General features: G+C 36.4%; 1 protein-coding gene across 2 annotated transcripts in view; it reads left to right on the top strand.

Moving 5' to 3' along the window:
- Positions 1-21,172, top strand: part of SERPINI1 (serpin family I member 1) — a 69,161-nt gene that overhangs the window by 32,931 nt on the left and 15,058 nt on the right. For both annotated transcript variants that reach the window (XM_025879415.2, XM_025879399.2), the window contains 5 exons: positions 9,328-9,594; positions 10,625-10,855; positions 12,884-13,078; positions 14,851-15,055; positions 21,052-21,149. In XM_025879415.2, the coding sequence (XP_025735200.1) occupies positions 9,345-9,594; positions 10,625-10,855; positions 12,884-13,078; positions 14,851-15,055; positions 21,052-21,149 (979 nt within the window). In that variant the 5' untranslated portion in view covers positions 9,328-9,344. The remainder of the gene's footprint in view (positions 1-9,327; positions 9,595-10,624; positions 10,856-12,883; positions 13,079-14,850; positions 15,056-21,051; positions 21,150-21,172) is intronic.

The following is a 21,172-nucleotide window of genomic DNA, read 5'->3' as shown; positions in this document are numbered from 1 at the left end:
GGCATCACCTTTATTTTCCCCGTAGTCACCTGCTTTAATCAAAAGCCTTCGGAATTCCAAATGGAGCCTCTTTATCAATTGAGATCTCTTGAAGAAAAGGAGTATGTTTATAAATAAAACATCTTATGTAAGGAGACATGTTTTATAGAGTTCATGCTACTAATTTTTCTGTTTTCATTTTAAACACTTGTATTAGGTCAAGAACCTATGGTTTTTTCTGTTTTTGTTTTGAACACTTGTATTTGGTCAAGAACCAATGTTATGAAGAGTAGATCTATTTGGCCTACTTCTAACTCTGCATGGTCAAATATGGTAACCACGAGCCATATATGGCTATTGAAATTAATTAAAATTAAATAAAATTAAAATACTTGTTTTTCAGTTGTATTGGACACACTACAAATACCCAATAGCCACAAGTGGCAAATGGCTACCTTATTGGACAAGTACACATATGTAATATTTATGTCATTGTGGAAAGTTCTGTTGGACTGCATTTTTCTAACTTTTTAAAGGACACAGAATAATTGAGTATTTTGGTTTTTGATTTTAGAAATTTGTTACAGCCTAACATGGGAAAATGTTTGACTAGAGACTTACTTACTCATCATCTATTTATTAAGTCAAACAATTTCCCAAGAGTTTATCTTTGTTGTGAAAGGTTCTTGAAGGTTTATAACCCTTATCTCCTACTAGTTAGAGGATGTTTGGTGCCAAAAAATCACCAAAGCTCCTTGGAAGCCTTGGGTATCAGCAAAGAAAGGAACTGTTGTGAGTCACGGTCCATCTTCATTCCAATTAGCCTCCCTCTTGTTGCTGAGGAATTCAGACTTAATATATTTATATTTACCAAAGCACTTTAAAAATTCTGGGACGTTTTAGCACATCTTCCCTTGGTTGTTTCTCAACATTTCCAGGACTGTTTAGTCCCTAAACGAGCAGACCACCATAGTCTCTTCCAGGCCTAATCTTCCTCTTGGATGCATGCAAAATACCCAAGAATTTTAGACCTCTAGCACCGCCAGCTCGGTGCTAGCTGCTATGTGATCAGTAGTTCCAAGCCACAGAGTTCTACTAAATCATTTTGGGGCACCAGTGGTATAGTACTAATTCAACCAACAATTAAGGAAAGTTCAGTGATTAAGAAAAGACTAATATTCCAAAAGACTGGAATATTAAGAAACCTTCCTTTTTTACAGTTGCATCACTTACAGATAATTATCGGATTATCCCATGAAAATAAACATTTTTTGAAAGAAAACATTTTGAAAGAAAAATTTCTAACTGTAAGGATTTTTAAAATTAGTTAAAGGATAATTATTTTTAAAAGGTTATAATCTTGACTCTCAAACAAATATAAAATGAACATCTATCAAAGATTTTATTTAGCTCATTAACTAATGATAGAATCAGTAAGCTGTTACAACCAATTCATTAAAGAATCCAAAAAGCAGATGAATATATAAACTCATGAGGAATACTGAAACACATTTGCTTAACAGATGCAGAACTGGGCAATATCCACAGGGCAATAATCAATTGCATTCAATCATACATGTACACTGTGCATTTATATAGAAGAATCATTTGCATCACTATCAATTATCTTCAACTTAGAGAACTATGAAGTTGTTCAAAGACAACGAAGGGCCCAAAACTCATAGTCAGATACCCCGGAAGGTTATGTTCTAGGTTATGTTTAATTGAAGACACCCAGTAATCATCTTGGGGCATTTTCAAGTCTTTCGTAATTCTTTCTGGTAAATTATCTATCTGTAACTTATTCTCTCCATAGTTCTGTCCCTTTGATTTACCTGGCCATTTACTCCTTGTTTAAGAGATACCTGATAAACTTTCCTTTTTGCTTGATTCAACAGAACAGGAAAAAGAACATAAAGATGTGTTTTTTTGCAAAGTGTAAGAGAGTATGGAAAGAATCACAGTGAGCTAGATAGCTGGGGGGAGAAGCAAAAGAAAGAGGAAAAGATGGACGAATCATAATTTCATAGATATCGTGATTACAGAATTAAACCTCCTTCACTCCTTTATCTCCTTGATTCTGGTCCCTTGGTTTTAAAATACATCTCAATTTACGTAGCATCTTCTTTTTAGGGAGAAAGAACATTTTAAGGAGAAAAATGTACAGTTCTTTTTAAAATATAGCACAATGGAGTATCTTTATTTATATGCTAGCTTATTATGCCCTTAATAACTAAGATTTTAAGTCTGAGCCTTCTTTTCATCCTTCTGAATCACTTCTGGCCATTGTTTATTAGCACATGACATGATACTTTTCATAATGCATTTTCTGATCAAAACTTTTAGCACCTTTGTGATTGAAAATATAATCTTAAGGCATTTCAAAGACTACTGGTGTATTCTCTCCATTTCCATTTGATTATTTGACTACTCCACCTGCACACCCCTCCACACATTTATACAGCTAATTTGAAAGTTATCAGGAAGCTATTGACAGCCTAGCACCTGAGCAATAGTTCTTCACAAAGCATGCATTGATCATTCACCTTTCCTCACTTTGAAAGCACTATGATTCATATTGAGAGATTTGGCAAATTCATCTGCCTCTAATTGTGTTGCTTGGCATCCAACAGACAGTTGTTTTGTATATATCCCAAGGACAAGAGATATATCTCCTTGCACAAATTCATATACATACATGGATCTTATATTCGGGGATCCTTTGTAAAATACTCAGTTGTTGTGTTACAAGAAAATCAGTTGGTTCATTTCTCAAGTGATAAATGTTGCATCACTTACAGTAAACTTACATCCTCCCCTCTGTTCGCTGGGGCTGTAGCCCTTTTTCTTTTCAGTGCTGCCATACAATACAGTGCTATCGAGGACAATTCTGGGTCCAAGTTTAAGCAAAAATTTGACTGTGGGAGGCAGCACCAATGAAAATAAGTCGACTGAGGAAACAAGGATAAACAAGTAGCCTAAAGTTTACACTTATCCAGGCTATGACGCTTACACAGGAAATGATCACAGTGGCACAGCTGCATCTCTGAAGATTGACTGGTTTCTTTGGACTTTGATCATAAGATTTATTCTAATTTCTGAAAAGTTAAAATTGGGGGTGGGGAGGTACACTACACATGTTGCAGTTGAGGAACTATGCTAAATTACAGCTTGCTAAAATACAGGTTGTTTCACAAGGTCATGACTCCTTTTTTTTTTCTTTAAAGATTTTATTTATTTATTTGAGAGAGTGAGAGAGCATGAGCAGGGGGAGGGGCAGAGGGAGAAGCAGGCTCCCCACTGAGCAAAAAGCCTGATGTGGGGCTCCATCCCAGGACCCTGGGATCATGACCTGAGCCGAAAGCAGACACTTAACTGACTGAGCCACCCGGGCATCCTGGTCATGACTCCTTTTTTGTGTGTGACAAATTCTTTGACAAATTTTCCAGCTTCACTGCTGCTGATCTAGATCAACCCTTTCTCTTAGTAAATCAGAGAACAAACATCTGGAGACCAGCTTGTTCCAAATTTCACCAAGTGAACTGGTACTAACCAAACTTAGAGAAGTGGCTTGTAAACACTCAGTGCCAACCCATGGGGGGGTGGGGCGAGGGGGAGAAAAAAGAAAAAGTAGTGAAACCATGAATTCAAACATATCCACTTTGAAGAACTGTCTTCTTTTCATGATGAAATGTTTATTTTTTATGTGAATGTAAGAGGCATTCTTTTTGTTAAACTTGCCCCCATTCCAATGTATTTACTTAATAAAATAAAAATTTAGCAACCTTATATTGGTTCCCTCAATTAAAAAAATAACTACATGCAAAAATCTGAGAATTAATACACCAGAGTGATTCAAGATCGTGTTCTTTGCTTTAGGCGTTTTTTTTCCTTATTTTGTATGGCTGTTTTGTTGTTGTTGTTTGAGAAAGGATCTTCCTCAGCCACTTTTTTTTCACCTTCTAAAGAATACCTTCCTTTTTTACTTAGCTCACAATTATGAAACCATCTTTTTTACATTTCAAATAATTGGACTATCCAAAAAAAAGCAACAAGTTGCATTTATGAATATCAATCTTTCTATAAATAAGATTAACTACTAAGAAAGCTTTTTTTAAAAATCTTCCTTATTGTGCCAGCTTTCCACTCTGTGATCACTCACACCTCAATTATAAGATTTAGTTCCCTGGCCTGTTTGAATGAAGTGTTTGCCAAAGCAGGATACGCACATACACATGCCCAAAACCTATCCTACCATGTAAAGGAGAGATGCAAGAGTTAATGGCAATTTATTCATAGCTCAACTACTTCTGCCTTTTCTAGCACAACAGCACAATCTACTACTATTCTGGTCCTGTAGCCCCTTGTTTTTCTGTAAAGGCATTTTATTCAGTAGCTTGAAAATAATGAATCCACAAAGTAATGCTCCATGTGAGAGTAATTCATTTTAGAATGTGTTGATTATTATGATTAATGGTGGGGCCCTGGCATTTTGTTGACTAATGTTAATACAGTAACATTTGGGTAGCACCTTTTGTGATTTTTCGAGGTGGTGCACTTGTTTGTTAATGCATCCCATGTCCAGGCATTGCCATTAGGCCAGCATTGGTGACAGTACCACTTTGTCAGACTGGAAAGATGGTCTCAGACTCAATAAGGAAACACTTTATCAAAGGGAATAAAAAATGGAAATGAGCCACTACTTGTGGACTAAGATTAAATTAGCTTCGAGAATTGAGGAGCAGCAGCTACTCTTGCTATTCCTTCCAATGCATGAGCCTGTACATCTCGAGCTACATTCATTCAACAAATATTTGGTAACTATGATACGTAATGTATTAAGTGCTTATTCTGATTATTTTAAGATAGACAAAGAGGAATGCACTTCTGTGTCTTCAAAAGCCGAGGAAACCAGCTGACTCGTGTACAGAATTATCCGTAATAGAAGGAAGCAGTGGTATGTGCTGTTGGAGAGGTAGAGATAAAATGTGCCAACATTTCAGAGGAGGGGGAAATTGCTGTTGTAACTGAAGAACCAGGAGGGTATTCATGAAGGAAATGGAAGTGGAGCAGAACCTTGAGGAGTGGTTAGGATTTGAACATATGGAACCAGGTTGAAGTAGTTCCAGAAAGAGAACTACACAAGCCAGCAACAGGAGACAGAAATTCTGGGATATGTATTGCAAAAAGGAGTCTGGCTTGAATTGGAGGATCCCTGAAGGGGAGTAGTGGGTAGAAACATGTTGGATCACAGTAAAGTGAGACTAAAGATTTGGGGCTTTACTCTATAGGCATGAGGAAGATTGTGAGGTTTTGTAAATATAGGAATACCTGTTCATAACAGTAATTCAAAACAATTCATCCGGAAACTATGCATCCATTGGATTGAGGAGGGCAATACCCTGGGCTTCAGAGAATGGATGGAAGTCATTGGTGGAGCCCTTGAGAATGCATTAAGAAGAACTGCCACAATGTCTATGGGAATGGTTATCGGATAATGGATAGAAGAAGTGTCCAGAACACAGTACGGAATAAGTGTTGACAGCACATCGAACACAAGGGAAAGGGACATGGACAGGAGTCAAAGGACTCTGATATTTAAAAAAAAAAAAAGAATGGGCTTGATTGATAAGACAAGGAGCCCAGTTTGAGTCACCTTGAATTTGAAGTGCTGACAAGAGTCAAAGACTAAAACACTCCCAAAACAATTTGCAATGCACATCAGGAATTAAGATAAAAAGAAAGCCAGAGCTAGAATTTTACTTCCTGGGGAATACTATGCACAGGGATAATAGTTGAAGTTTCTATGTTTTGAGAGAAGTTCACCAGCAGGCACGAGAAGAACAGTTCACGGAAGAGAAGAGGGCCAGGAATAGATCCCCGGAGAACACTCCCCACTTAGAAGGTAGAAGAAGGGGAAGCTTCCCTTCTCCCCAGAAAAAGTCCTCAGAAGGAGTAATCAGAGGCAGCAGAGGTGAAGGAGCTAGGGTCTAGGGGTGGGATAGGTAGATCAGAAAGGCAGGGCCAGTCTGGCAGAAGCCATGTTTTTTTCTTGCACACGACATTTTGCCTTTAAAAGAAGGAAAGATCACTTAACACTAGATAAAATGTGTGCTTCCAGAACAGAGTTCTTTAAATCTTGACTAAAGGGTTTCCTGATATAACTCGCTCCCCCATTCAGAGCCATACTGCTTCTAATTCCCCAGCAGAGCATGTAGATCGTGGCCTGCTGCCCACTACCCTGGGAAGAGCCCTTTCTCACAGACATACGGATGTTTTTTCCGGGAGTCTGCCAGAAGCCTGAAGATACATTAGTGGTTTTGAAATTGCTTTCCCCCAATAAGCTGCAGGTCCACCAAACACTGCTTCTTTCTGCATCTGGACCATCTGCTACAGACCAGGGGGTTCTTAACCTGAGGCCAGTAAATATCCTGGCCAATGAAAGTAATGTTCTGTTAGCCACATGCATGCATTTTCTGAAGAGACTGTTTACCCTTCTCCTGATTCTTAAAAGAATCTCTTTTCTTAAAAAAGAGAAGAACCACTATAATAGATTACATGTTCTTGTACAATGCTATGAGTTTCTTGAGGACAAGATCCCGTGCTTATACATTTGGGTATCTTCCTGTTACCTCTTTCAATCTTGGCTGAATGAATGGCATTTAATAGTGCTACATTAGATGAGCCAACAGGAAAAATAAAATACTCATTTTGGCTCTAGAGCCTCTTCCTTGACTTAGCAAATATTTAAACCTAGGAAACATATTCTCTAATGATAATGTTTTTTATTAGTACACTTGTAGCTTAAAACAAGTGCTTCAAACACACACTATTTCATTTACATCTTCAATAACTGTGTGGAGTTGGGCTCCCTGCTCAGCGGGGAGCCTGCTTCTCCCTCTCCCTCTGATGCTCCCCTATTTGTGCTCTCTCGCTCTCTCAAATAAATAAATAAAATCTTTCAAAAAATTGTGTGGCGTAGAAATTGGCATCTTCATCTCATGAATGAGGAAGCTAAGACTGAGAGAAGGCATGTGATTTGCCAAAGGTCATACATTATGTGTTAGCTTATTTATATCATGGCACATTCATTTGTAAATAAAAATGCTGATGAATACGATGGACTTGGCCTTGTTTTTCTAGAATGCTTGTTGGTTGGCAATAGGTTGGTTTTTGTTTTATATGAATGAAATCTTTTTGTTCACCTAAAATTTGATACTCATGTTGAAAGCAATGGTTTCCAAATAGCCATGTTACTGAATGACAGATACCACTACCATATAGTGACTTTAACTTCATGGTCTTCTACTAGATAACATTAAACAAAAGTAATGAGGCCCAGCTTTGGGTCTTTGTAGGTTATGTCAGATAGCAGTATAGTGTCATGATTAAGAGCATGGGCCTTTGAGTCTGACTTGGATTTCTGAGTTCTAGTAACCAGTGTTATATCCTAAGTATTAAATACTGGATATATCTTAAGGTCTCTTTCAAATTTAGAAGGGTACCTGCTAAATTTCCATCTGAATCTAGAGATTGAGAAAGTTCCCCTATTTTGCTTCCACCTTTTCCTGGAGTCCTCTGGAGTACAGAAGCGGGGGCGGGAGGGGGGTGAATTCCAGGGCAGCCTTGCATTGATGGCCCAAGTCCGCCCAGCTGGCAGGGCAGCTGTGTTCTCTGCCCCAGGCTTCAGTCCCACCACAGACACTGCTCTGCTGTGGTGCACTTGATCTCCCACAGGCAGCCAGCCCCCCCCCCCCCCCCCCCCCCCCCCCCCCCTCCCCGTCTCCCACAGCGGGGTTTCCCACAGCAGGGTGTCCCAGAGCAGGGGTTGTGAGAGTCCGTATTTACATACAGGCTGAGCCTTACCTTCCTAAACAAAGGAGAATGATCTAAACTTTAATACAAAAGCAGAGGGATGACAGCAGTGCTTGGAGTTTCTCAGACAAAACAAAACAAAACAAAACTGATCCCTAAAACTGAACCCTAAAATGTGAAGGGCTTGCAAACTAATAGGCAGCTCTCCTGAAGTTGGAATGAAAAATGCTACAGGAAGGAGAAGGACATTCTGACTCAAACCCCTGTCAGAAACACCTTGCTCTTAAGTAAAATGTGTATGCCTTCTGTTAACTGAGGAAAGGGGATTGTTAATGCTCCATGCTCGTTGAAATACAATTTTCCAAATGTGTTTGCTCAGTATCACTTTACATGTTGTTTTCATGATAGTTTTTTTTTTTTTTCTTGAAGGTCATGAACAAGTAAGCTACTTAATTGTCTGACTAGGCAGTTCAGCTTTTAGATGCCTGCAGTGACAAAGAGGGAGAATACAAGGAAAAAGGAAATTCTGTCCCAGCTGTGTGCTGGTCAGTGTGTGCTGTTTGTGGGGAGACAGGGCTTCTGGAACACTGGTGTGCCAGGAGGAAGAAATATTAGCCAGAGATGTCTGGCACTGACACTTTCTTTTCCAAAGAGAAAATGGTTCAAGAACAAGATAAGCCTGGTATTTAGAAATATTCATTGAAATAGAAGCATCGTGTTCTGGTATAAGCTGAAATGGTAGTATCAGCCTGAATATAAAAGGACAGGGTGGTAGAAGGCCCCACCCTGCCCAGAGATCACCACTGGGAATAACAGCCTCATAGGTAGCCACTGTGGAAGGGAAAAGAGCACAAGGAAGTGCTGAACCTGCTTCTTCTCTAGGTTACCACTTCCTGTGGGTTCTGCAGCCTGGGCTGAATAATCTAGGGCCAGTGGCAGGTGTGTGTCTGATCTTTTCCTGCCAGTTGGCAACCCAGTTGCATGTTGCATTAATTTTATAAATTATAGTGAATGAGTAGAATGACATTTTCAAATGCCTGACTTCACCAGTTCATCTTAAACCCTGTAAATATCTTTTGTGTTCCATTATAGTTTTCCTGGACCCATGTAGTTTAGTGTAAGCTAGAGTAAATTGTTTTAAAATCATGACCAAAATACATATGGTGAAGATATGAAAAATTGATACATTCGCCTCACCAAACATGGTCTAAATTTTCCATTATATATGTAGCTATACATACTCTTAACCCCCATGAAGGTGGGGACCAGGGCTACCTTGTTCCTGGAAATATCCTAACAATTTAGCAATGTTATTTGTTCATTTGACTATTAACTGCCTTTTTAAAAATAGTATCTCCCAACATATCCTTTAAAGGGGCTTTTGTTAGGAGATATTAACACTGTAAATGTTTAGAAACTTGGTTTGCTTTACAACTTTGCAAGAAATAATTCATATTTTTATTTTATTTTTTGCCTTTCACTCCATTCTCAGAGATAATTAATAATTAATATGGGGAAATTATTGTTTTTCAGGCTTGAGCTCTCCCAACATGGCTTTCCTTGTACTCTTCTCTTTGCTGGTTCTGCAAAGTCTGGCTTTAGGGGCCACTTTCCCTGATGAGACCATTGCTGAGTTGTCAGTGAATATGTATAACCATCTTCGAGCCACTGGAGAAGATGAAAATATTCTTTTCTCTCCATTGAGTGTTACCTTTGCTATGGGAATGATGGAACTTGGGGCCCAGGGGTCTACCCTAAAAGAAATCCGTCATTCAATGGGATATGACAGCCTGAAAAATGGTGAGTGTGCTTAGGTTTAATTTTTCAAGGTGGTTTGGCTTTAACTTTTCAACTCAGTTATGTTGTCTTAGGCCACAGGTAGCAATATTCACACAACCTGAGAAAGTGATCTCATTGAGATGGTATGGTTAGGAGAACCATCAGGAAACCCAAGGAAGGTATTAACTCCTTGCTGTATCCTTAGCTGAATTAATCTAAGGAAATGGTAGATTTTGTTATTATTATTTAAATAAACCTCACTGTGACAAATAAATCAAACATGGTTCTTACTGAGTTTCCAGTCTAGAGGGAGATGCATGTATCAATTAATTATCACATAAATGAAAATTTACAACTGTGATAACTGCTGTGAAGAAAAGCAACATGATTCTCTAGGAATATCAGAAATTTTTGCTTAAAACCAATTGTATCTTCATTTTTTAAGTAGCATCCAAGAATTTTTTTTGAAATGTTTTATTATTATGAAAATGCTATGTATTGGGGAAAGTTTTTAGCCAAAAGGTTTTTGTAATCATTTTGACATGGTGTATGATTTCTATTTTAATGTTTTCAATATACATGAGAATCAACTCATTAAAAAGTTAAGAACTCGATGATTTCTAAGGCATGTTTCTAGTTATAAGGCAAAAAAGTCCAGTGAAAGTAAAATTTCAAGGAATATTTTGATTTTTAAATTAGGTAATTAAGCTTAATTCTTATTCCTATTAATTATAAAATGAAAACCAATTTAATAAGAATAACCTAAGTACTTTGAAAGGAGACAACCAAAAAAATCTCTATAGATTCTACCAAGACATCAATTAAAATGAAAAATAATACCAGTTCATAATACTCAAAGTTAATTTGAAGATCTAGAAATGGCACAAATATTGGAACCTCTTAGTCATGTCGATATGGGGAATAAACTAGTGCTCTTCCCTTGGGCCCCTGTCTCATCCATCTTCCTTGCTGTTTTTTAGTGCTTTTCCAATCCCCGTGATCATTCACTGTGTCTGTTCCATTAATAAACTTATTGTTTGTCATTTTGCAGGTGACGAATTTTCCTTCTTGAAGGATTTTTCTAACATGGTAACTGCTAAAGAGAGCCAGTATGTGATGAAAATTGCCAATTCCCTCTTTGTGCAAAATGGATTTCATGTCAATGAGGAATTTTTGCAAATGCTGAAAAAATACTTTAAAGCAGAAGTAAATCATGTGGACTTCAGTCAAAATATAGCTGTGGCCAACCATATCAATAAGTGGGTGGAGAATAACACAAATAGTATGTCATTTGGTTCCTTTCTTTCTCTAGTAGCTTAGTTTTAACTCTCTTCTACTTCTGAAATTAGTTTCTCTTCAATCCAGTTGAATTTTTGAATGTTAGCATTAAGTTGAGTATCTAATAATTATTTTGTATAGATTACAGTCTTTTTAGAGGCATTGCTTATGAATAAATATTTTTGAAAGGACTTAAGTCTTTTGGCATGTGAAGAATTTAGGCACTATGATAAATCAGTCTGAAATCTGTCTCTCCAATCATGGTTTTCCTCTGCATTGTAATCTTAACTACTGTATGGAATTTTGCTTGAGATGACTTGTTTAAGAAGTTGGATACCAATTAGGATGGCAGTTCGTGGGCCTCTTAAAAATATACTTAAAATAGAATATAAGAGAGAGTTAAAAATCAGAGTTGGGCTTTTATTTTTTTTAAAGATTTTATTTATTCATTTGAGAGACAGAGAGAGCACAAGTAGGGGGAGTGGCAGAGGGAAAGGGACACACAGACTCCCCGCTGAGCGGGGAGCCTGACGTGGGCTCAATTCCAGGACCTGGAGATCATGACATGAACTGAAGGCAGATGCTTAGCCATTTTAACCATCTGAACTACCCAGGCAGGCACCCTCAAAGTTGGGATTCTAAACGACAGAACTTGATTGGTAACCAAAAAAATTGTATAGGATTTCTTAAAAAAAGAGCAGCCCATTTTAAGCCCAAATAAGTGGAGAATTAGAAAGAGATACGTTTATTTTAAAATTTATTTCTAATCTAATTTAAAATTTATTTCTAATCTGAACATTTATTTTAAAATTTATTTCTAAACTTGACTGGCTTGGTTGGTGGAGCATGTGATGCTTGATCTCAGGGTAATGAGTTTGAGCCCCACATTGGGTGTAAAAAAATAAAAAAATAAAATCTTTAAAAAATAAATAAAATTTGTTTCATCTATTCTTTAAAAATGTATTTAAACTTTCCAAATATTTCATATTTTACCATTTTACTGTCTAACTTTACCAACAAAATATTGAAATTAGAGTTTAAAAAATGAAGCCAAATTGAAAGTAGATTGCAGATGTTCATTAAATTAATTCATATTGTCAAAACTCCCCAAATAATGTCAATCTAATATATTTTATTTTGGAACAATAACAAAAAAACCTCACCACATGCCCTATGTCCTATAATCCCAAAAATTCTGAGGCACCTTTGTAAGCACCTAAATAAAATGAGAGAATACAAATTTTGGTCCTATCTTTTTCAACTACAAATTCTCTCATTAATAGAATGAGAGAATACAAATTTTGGTCCTATCTTTTTCAACTATGACATTAAAACGTAGGATAAAATAAACTTATGTTTGTATTTTAACATTCAAAGAATAAGTCAAGAATAACAATCCACTTTGAATAGACTGAATGATTACAAGCTATTTTGAAAATCTTTTTAAACATTTTTAGCTATCAACAAAGACCCAATATCTTTGAGAATAGATTTGTAAAGGAATATTTCAAATGATAGATAATAAGGCATCACTAGTTCAATTGGCTTTCACTCATCTGTTTTCACCTAGTTGAATGCAGTTGTTACATTTAGTGGAAAGATATCCAATATATATGGGGAAATTTCTGAATTGGTTGACATTTTAATCATGTACATTGTTCAAGAATAAACTCAGTAATGATTATTGAATGCTTACTCTGTGTTAAGAGTTGTACATACATCGTTACAACTAGAAAGTAGTAAAGCCTGAGATTCTGTTGTACTTGGTTCTATAGTTTCTGCAAGTATCAAGATCCTACCAGTGTTATTGCAGGTAGGTGTGTTTACAATCTGTAATTGTGTGTGTGTGTGTGTGTGTGTGTGTATAACATTTTTCCTTTGAAAGCAAGATACTTTTAATTTTTATTGTAAATTTGGTAATGGTATACAGTTTTCTGGATTACTCTATCAGATGGTAGTTTGATAATCTTTTGGTCCCCATTCACCTTCAAATTTAATATAAATTTTCATCTATTCATTTTTTCCTGAATAGGTCTGTTGAAGGATCTGGTATCCCCAAGGGATTTTGATGCTAGCACTCATTTGGCCCTCATCAATGCTATCTATTTCAAGGGGAACTGGAAGTCACAATTTAGACCTGAAAATACTAGAACCTTTTCCTTCACTAAAGATGATGAAAGTGAAGTCCAAATTCCAATGATGTATCAACAAGGGGAATTTTATTATGGTAAGACATTCTGGCTTTTATTTCTCTCTTCTTGCAGTATAATAAATTTTTAAGAAAGAACATGAAGTATTTATTACTCAAATATCTTGTCAATCTTGTTTGGGCTACAATTCAATTTCCTTGGCTCCATTTTCAAAGGCCTCTAATTAGATCTTGAGTGAACATTATATGCATTGACAGTTTTCTAATATACTTCTTAAAATTATAAAGTTGATTACACCTGCAGAGTGGCTTTATTCATGGGCAAACACCTGACCTTGTATAAGAATATTCTGAGTTACTCCAAAAAGCCATTGGCTTTGGGGTGGTTGTCAGTGACCTATATGTTCCACTTTGCTCTTGCTTGGATTCCTTACCACTTTTTAAATTACAAGCATTTCTTTAGAATTTTGCTTTCAGGGATGCCTGGGTGGCTCAGTCAGTTAAGTGTCTGCCTTTGGCTCAGGTCATGATCCCAGGGTCCTGGGACTGAGTCCCGCATTGGGCTCCTTGCTCAGCTGGGAGCCTGCTTCTCCTTCTGCCTGTAGCTCCCTCTGCTTGTGCTCTCTCTCCCTCTCTCTGACTCTCTCTCTATCTCAAATAAATAAAATCTTTAAATAAATAAATAAATAAATAAAATTTTGCTTTCAAACTGTGTATGTATGGTTAGACATAATCATTCATAGTTTCATTTATTGAAAGTCTATGATTTGTGATACAACTCGATATCTTTGGCATTATTTTCAAAGATATTTCACTGGACTTTTCAGAAGTTTAGAGTGTTAATCCTTCTTACACACTACAATGGACTGTATTCTTACACACTATATTTGAGAACCAAAATGTTTAATGGTCTAAAGGACCTAGATCAGTTATAGGAAAATACTCACAACAAAAGCATTACATTTTCTTTTTGAAAATGGGGAAATTTTGAGGTAGCAGCAGGATCATTTTTTTAAAGACTTCTTTATTTTTTTTATGGAAGGCTGGTGAATTTAGCTAAATTATTAGAACACAAAGCCCATTACCTTACTAACCTCATTACCTAATTTGGAGGTCTTAAGCACCACAGTTACTGTGGATAACTGCTGTAGAATGTAATAGATTTCATTTTGACTATGCTATCTTGGCCCAAATCTTTCATCTGTGGTAATGATAAAGTCCCAGGTATTACATAGTCAATTTTCCCCTTCTTAGAAATCAGGTGGGTATTGGCAAATATGAATTACATCTACTTGGATCTAGGGCTTTATTTTTCTAACCAGGACTTACCATTGTTTCTAAAGATATTCTTTAACGATATATTCATTTGAAGTCTCTCATTTAAAAATAAAAAGTAAGTCTAGAGAACATATTATAACAATTGTGATATAATTCTGGGGATTCTAAAATAAAATAAATTCTTTAGGACTGAAGATTCACTTGATTTCAGGACCTTTAAAAAAAAACAACAAAAAAAACCTTTTTCCTCAGATTCCTGAATTTCTTATATTCTTTTTTTTATTAAAGATTTTATTTATTTATTTGAGAGAGAGAGAATGAGAGATAGAGAGCATGAGAGGGAAGAAGGTCAGAGGGAGAAGCAGACTCCCTGCTGAGCAGGAATCTCGATGTGGGACTCGATCCTGGGACTCCAGGATCATGACCTGAGCCAAAGGCAGTCACTTAACCAACTGAGCCACCTAGGCGCCCTGAATTTCTTATATTCTATATACTATTTTGGAAGAGAGTTATAACAAACCTTTTATTTGAGCTTGAATATGGGCCTTTTATCATCTTTCTTTTTGTTTTAGGAGAATTTAGTGATGGCTCCAATGAAGCTGGTGGTATCTACCAAGTCCTAGAAATACCCTATGAAGGAGAGGAGATAAGTATGATGCTGGCATTGTCCAGACAGGAAGTTCCACTGGCCACTCTGGAGCCATTGGTCAAAGCACAGCTGATTGAAGAATGGGCAAACTCTGTGAAGAAACAAAAAGTGGAAGTGTACCTGCCCAGGTAAGAGGCTCCTGTGGGATTCCTTCTGATAGCACGGAGGGAGAGATTTCAATGTAGGTTCCGACTCAGGAAAACTCTGGCCACTGCCTTTGAATTTTAAGTCTTAGCTACTCTCTTCCCCGTACTCCCCTTCCTGTTTCCTCCCCTTCCCTCCTCTCCTTCTCTACCTTCTCCTTTTTTAAAGTAGTCTTTTGTACTCATGAGGTCCTGCCCAGAGACACAAGCTCACTTATCGATTCACTCAGTACTATTTACCAAGACCTAGTTTCAGATCCTAGTCAATATTCTTAGCTTCATTTTAGAAGATTTCTCAATAGATCGTCTCTGAATGTCATTTGCATTGGCAGTCTTCTGTATTTCATTAATATTTAAAGTTGATTATAGCTGGAGAGGAAATAATCTCCCACATTGTTGGAAGAAGCGTAAGCAAGTTACTGTACTCGGTGCCAAGATGCAACCATAAATAAGCAGGAAAAAGCTTACAATTCTTCCTGTGGATTAAATAATAAAATCTATGCAGGGCGATGTTCTTCTCAACCCTGCCTCTGGCCACTCACCACAACAAACACTTTGCAGCATGTACTATCCATGTGCTTGTTGCTAGGCTACACACAGATAGCATGGTTTTGCCTGCCTCTGGGTCTCTATGCATGTTTTTGCCTTGGCCTAAAATGCTCTTCTCATGTTTCTTTGCCTGATATTGATATTGTGTACTTCTCTGTATATTTTTAAAGAAATTCTTTTTGATAAAATGAGAAATTCAGTACAGTGTTAATGCTTCCCTTATTAAATTCCATGAATTAAGTGCAGCATGTCCAAATGCTTCAATTTTGTGAGGATGCAAAGTTATTTAGGGGTATTTTAACAGAATCCTAAATGAATGCTTAACAAGTAGCACATATTCTAATTCAACCACATTCACTAGAAAATGTGGCCTCCAGGTCCTGTCCACTGAGAAATTGAACGTGGCAGCAGAAAATTAAATTTTCATTTTCTAAGAGATCCTCTTCAATTATGAAATAGTTTATCTTGCTTGCTCATATTAATGCCTGATACTAAACTAGGCACAGTTAATTACCACATATCCATTTCTCCAGAAGTTCTATGAACTCTCCCTCTGCCTGGTTAATGCAGAGAGCAAGGCCAAGTAGCTAGATACCACAAATCTGGTTTCCCTTTTTAAGAAATTGACTGTTTTCAAATACTTATGTGTAGGTAATGATCAATAGGAAATGATCTGCCCCTTCCATTTTACAGTATGAGGATCCCCTAAATGTCCAATGAGGGTAATGATGTTTGTGACCTCATTTTAGCAAGGGTAAAAATGTTTTAATAGCCATTTCCTAGGTTTACTCAAGTGTCTGTCTTAAAATGTTTGTATAGATTTATTCGCATGGAGCTATTACTCTGAAACAGCAACTTTGCATTTCTGTAATTTGACCACATTCTTGTCCTGCTCCACAGGTACTTTTACTTTCTATTATATTAGATTTTATGCATATAGGTGTTAAATGCCTTTCTTAAAAGGTATAGGATATGTTGATGGGGGGAGAAGGGGCAACTACTTTTGTATTTTTATTAGTGTTCACCCTGGACAATAAGTCCTACATGAATCGAAATTGTATTTTTATCCAAAATACAAAACTCTATTCAGGAGAGGGTAAAATTGCTATACCTATATGATATCATAAATCCAGTGAAATACTAAAAGGTTAAGGCACAGTCATACATTTCTAAGATTTAAATGAGATTACCAGATGTTCTTCCAATTTATTCATGGTAGCAAAAACAGTTTGGCTAATATAGATAAAAAATATATGTAAGATATCTAAAAAACACTTTAGAATAATGCCTAGCACAGAGTAAGCATCATATAGTTATTATCTATTATCACTATTATTATTTATTCTCAGTGTACATTTAAAGTCCTAGTATTCACCTTATGTTAATCTATGGGTAGCTTTGTATACACTTTCTTCCAGTAAGGTTTTTTAAAAACCTTGTTCTGATGAACATTACCCTCTTCGTTGTATAAGTTGCAAGAGGATTGTTTTAAAATGAAAATCAAATTTTTTTCTTTAAATTTTTTATTGTTATGTTAATCACCATACATTACGTCATTAGTTTTTGATGTAGTCTTCCATGATTCATTGTTTGTTCATAACACCCAGCGCTCCACGCAGAACGTGCCCTCTTTAACACCCATCACCAGGCTAACCCATCCCCCACCTCCCTCCCCTCTAGAACCCTCAGTTTGTTTTTCAGAGTCCATCGTCTCTCATGGTTCCTCTCCCCCTCCGATTTACTCCCCTTCATTCTTCCCCTCCTGCTATCTTCTTCTTTTTTTTTTTTCTTAACATATGAGCGCTGTGAATTGTGCAAGACTGTTGAATCACAGATCTGTACCTCTGAAAGTCAAATATCTTAATAGTTGGAATGCAGAGGTACCTGGCTGCCGTATCTTTCCACTCTGACTTTTGTAGTCTCAGATTTGTCATTTGTGATCAGAGTGCTAGAAATCAACGGATATAAAGTGGTTTTCTATTTTGTAAACAGAGACCATCCTGTTATTTTGAAATGATTGTCTTAGAAATAAAGCACTTTAGTTTCATGTTTATAAAAGAAAACTAATACATAAGCCATCTGATTTTGTTCTTTAACATGAGTGCTTTTTATTAGGTTTTTCTACAGAAGGTGTCTTGATTAGTTTCTTAATTGCTTACAAGTTGAATAAATCTCCTTATATATAAAATATATTTATACTTTTCTAACACTTGCTCTCCACACCTGAGTCTCTGATGCTTCTGCCCTCAACATACCTCTTCAACTTACTCAGATAGAAAGTTGCAAATGCACGATTACATTGTTAAAATAGGCTTGCCTTTTGGGTTTAAAAAAGCAGTGTTGTGGCTTTTTATTTTTAAATTCAGTGGGCGAAATGTAAAATCTACCTATAGTTTGTTTGGTTGTTTTTAAATAGCCATTGTTAGAATTGTAGTTAGTGGTGGGGCACTTTGCGGTCAGACAGACCTTAGCTCATATCCTCATTCTACCACTCGCTAGCTGTGTGACTAGGGCAAGTTGCTTAGCTTGTCTGAACTTCAGTTTGTTCTTCTGTAGAATAGAGATAACAATACATAATCTCACAGGATTCTGTGACATTATCATAGGGATGATTAAATGAAATACCATATGTAAAAAGATTTGTATAGTGTCTGGGATATAGTGAGCCCTCAGATATGGGAGATGATAATGATTATTTATATGCATATTAGTTTATATTAAGAGGAAAAAGTAAATGGATAATAGCTATTTCCCATAATTTGATAAGGAAACAAAGACGGGAAATGGATAAGTGGAAGTTGCTCACATCCTATCTTCAACTTTGAACAAACACTGTCTCTCTTTCCTTTTTTTTTTTTTTTTTTTTTTTTTTGGTTTGGTCACCTAGATATTTTTCACTTCAACCTATGTGTATTGTCCTATGCCAGATACTACAGATATTGAAATAAAAAAAGATACTGTATTTGACTAATTTATAGCTAAAGCAGCAGAGATGAACAGCTATTTAATCAAATTACTCCACCACTACTAAAACGCAAATATAAAACACCTTAACATCTATAATAACGTGAATGTTATACATAACTGCAATATTGTGAGTGTTATCAATACAATCTGCCCTTTATTACATGCCTCCTACATAGTGGCACCATCCTAAGACTTCTAGGAACCTTTGGGGCACCTGGATGGCTCAGTTAATGGAGCTTGCAACTCTTGATCTCATGGTTGTGAGTTTGAACCCCATGTTGGATGTAGAGATTACTTAAAAATAAAATCTTTTTTTTTTAAAAGACTTCTAGAGGGGTCCCTGGGTGGCTCAGTGGGTTAAGTGTCTGCCTTCTGCTCAGGTCATGATCCCAGGGTCCTTAGATCAAGACCCACATCAGGCTCTCTGCTCAGCAGGGAGCCTGTTTCCAGCCTGTTCCTCCCTTTCCTGCCACTCTCTCTCTATCTCTCAGTCAAATAAATAAATAAAATCTTAAAAAAAAAAGACTTCTAGAAACCTTATTTAATCCCTTCAACAATACCATGCGGCAGGTATTATTAATGTCACGTTCTACATGCCAAATCCGGAACTTGCCCAAATTCAATCTGGCTAAATTACCATCCTCACCTGAAACAGCAAACCTCAGAAATGTGAAACAAACCAGGTTGCTCTTAAGAAATACAAAGAATCTTCTACTGATCTCTCCCTTCACTTTCCTATTTTAGGTGGATCAGGACATACAGAATACGACCTGGATCCATGCCCCTGCTCTGCCACTTATTAGCCATATGACTTCGGTCAAGTTATCTCATCTTTCTCTTCCTTGGTTTCTTCTTCTATTAACTGAGGATAATAATAATACTGACCTCCAAGGATTTTAGGGATATTTAAATTAATCTGTTATAGTCTTGAAATAGTTTTTGTTAGGTCAATCAATCAATCAATCAATAATAAATGTAAAGCACACACGCAAAACACCTTAATCAAGCCATTGAATGTATTCTTTGAGACATTCCCTACTTCCCTGCTCATCCCCCTTGTCTACTTTCACAAACGACATCTGCTTTTTGTAGAAAACAAAAGAAACTGCTAAGTCCAAGTAAAAGTGTAGGATACAGATAAAATTCAGGACTTGGTTTAATATGTTTGCTATACATTTAGTTCTCTATTTGTCATATTTTCCATAAACATGAACCTGCTAAAACTATTTTCCCCTGACTATTCCTCTTGATGTCTGAGTCTTGTTTATAGCAACCATTCCCTTGCCATTCTTCTTAAAACCAGACATCAGAAATGATGCTAATGGAATGTTTTGTGACTGTCACAAACTTAGCTTTTTTAAGAATACAGTCCATTGCCTAAAAACTTACACTTATGATCTTTATTGATCAAGAAGCAACATCAGAGGAAAAAAAGGAAACATGGAAACATTTACTTCTAGTTGTTCTCACTTTTTATAAAAAAGTAATAACCTTTGCTTTAAAAAAACTGCATTTGTGTGTTAATGCAGCCATGTTTACTCCATATTTTTTCGCTAAAAGATGGGTGATACAATTCACTGGTTTGGTAAAGACTCTATATTAGGACCAATGAGGCTCTCTGCGGAAACCATTTTTTAAGATTAATATTCTGCCCATGACCACTGTACTTATTTTCATTTCAGTTTTAAGTAATGCTTTATTTCTTCTTGCAAATGTGATGCACATTTATGTATAATTCATAAAGCCCATTAGAACAAAAAATACAAATTTGTTATTCTTTTGCTTAAAAAAGAATCTCTAATATAATTGTAAAAGTGTACAGCATTTAAGATGCAATCTTTAATTCACTTTTGTTGATGAACATCTTTTTTGTGATGGTACCAAGGAAACAGGCTTAGGTTCTGCAGGTTAAAATAACCAGGAAGATATATATTGTTAACACAATAGCTTTTGTGTTTCCTTTCTCTGAGTGTATGGAGTTGAAATGTAAGATGTATCCATTATACAGCAATTGGATACAGCATTGGCTCTCCCTTTCCACAGGGAGTTGAGTAAGGACACTAAGAAAAGAATGAAATGCCTTGGATAAATGTTTGATTAGACATTGACAGCTTAAAAAATCCAATCTATTACTAGGTCACACGATTTTGAAGGCAACTCATTTACAGGTTTGACATCCTTGACCTCAAAACACTTATTTCACCCTATATATTACAGTTTTGCATCCACATCAAATAGTTTTCCTACTTAATAATTTAATATTATTCTGATACATTATTCTTTTTGCTGTCTCCTCTTTTTATAAGCACATCGAATACCACTTGCAGTCAAAAGCCAGTTTTAGTATAATTTACCATTAAAATCAACATAGCCAACACTTTATTCTTGTCCCAGGTAACGGGATGCTGTAACTAAAAACTTTTAAAATGCCGTAACTAAATGCTTTTCCCCCGTGTGTTCTCCAGGTTCACAGTGGAACAAGAAATTGATTTAAAAGATGTTTTGAAGGCTCTTGGAATAACTGAAGTTTTCATCAAAAATGCAAATTTGACAGCTTTGTCTGGTAGGAAATAAACATCAATTTTT

The sequence above is a fragment of the Callorhinus ursinus genome, unplaced genomic scaffold (assembly GCF_003265705.2).
Source record: "Callorhinus ursinus isolate GAN/ISIS: 27379988/994484 unplaced genomic scaffold, GSC_fseal_2.0 scaffold1, whole genome shotgun sequence".
Classification (NCBI taxonomy): domain Eukaryota; kingdom Metazoa; phylum Chordata; class Mammalia; order Carnivora; family Otariidae; genus Callorhinus; species Callorhinus ursinus.
Note: the sequence above shows the minus strand (reverse complement) of the source record. Positions and strands in the feature narration are given on the sequence as shown.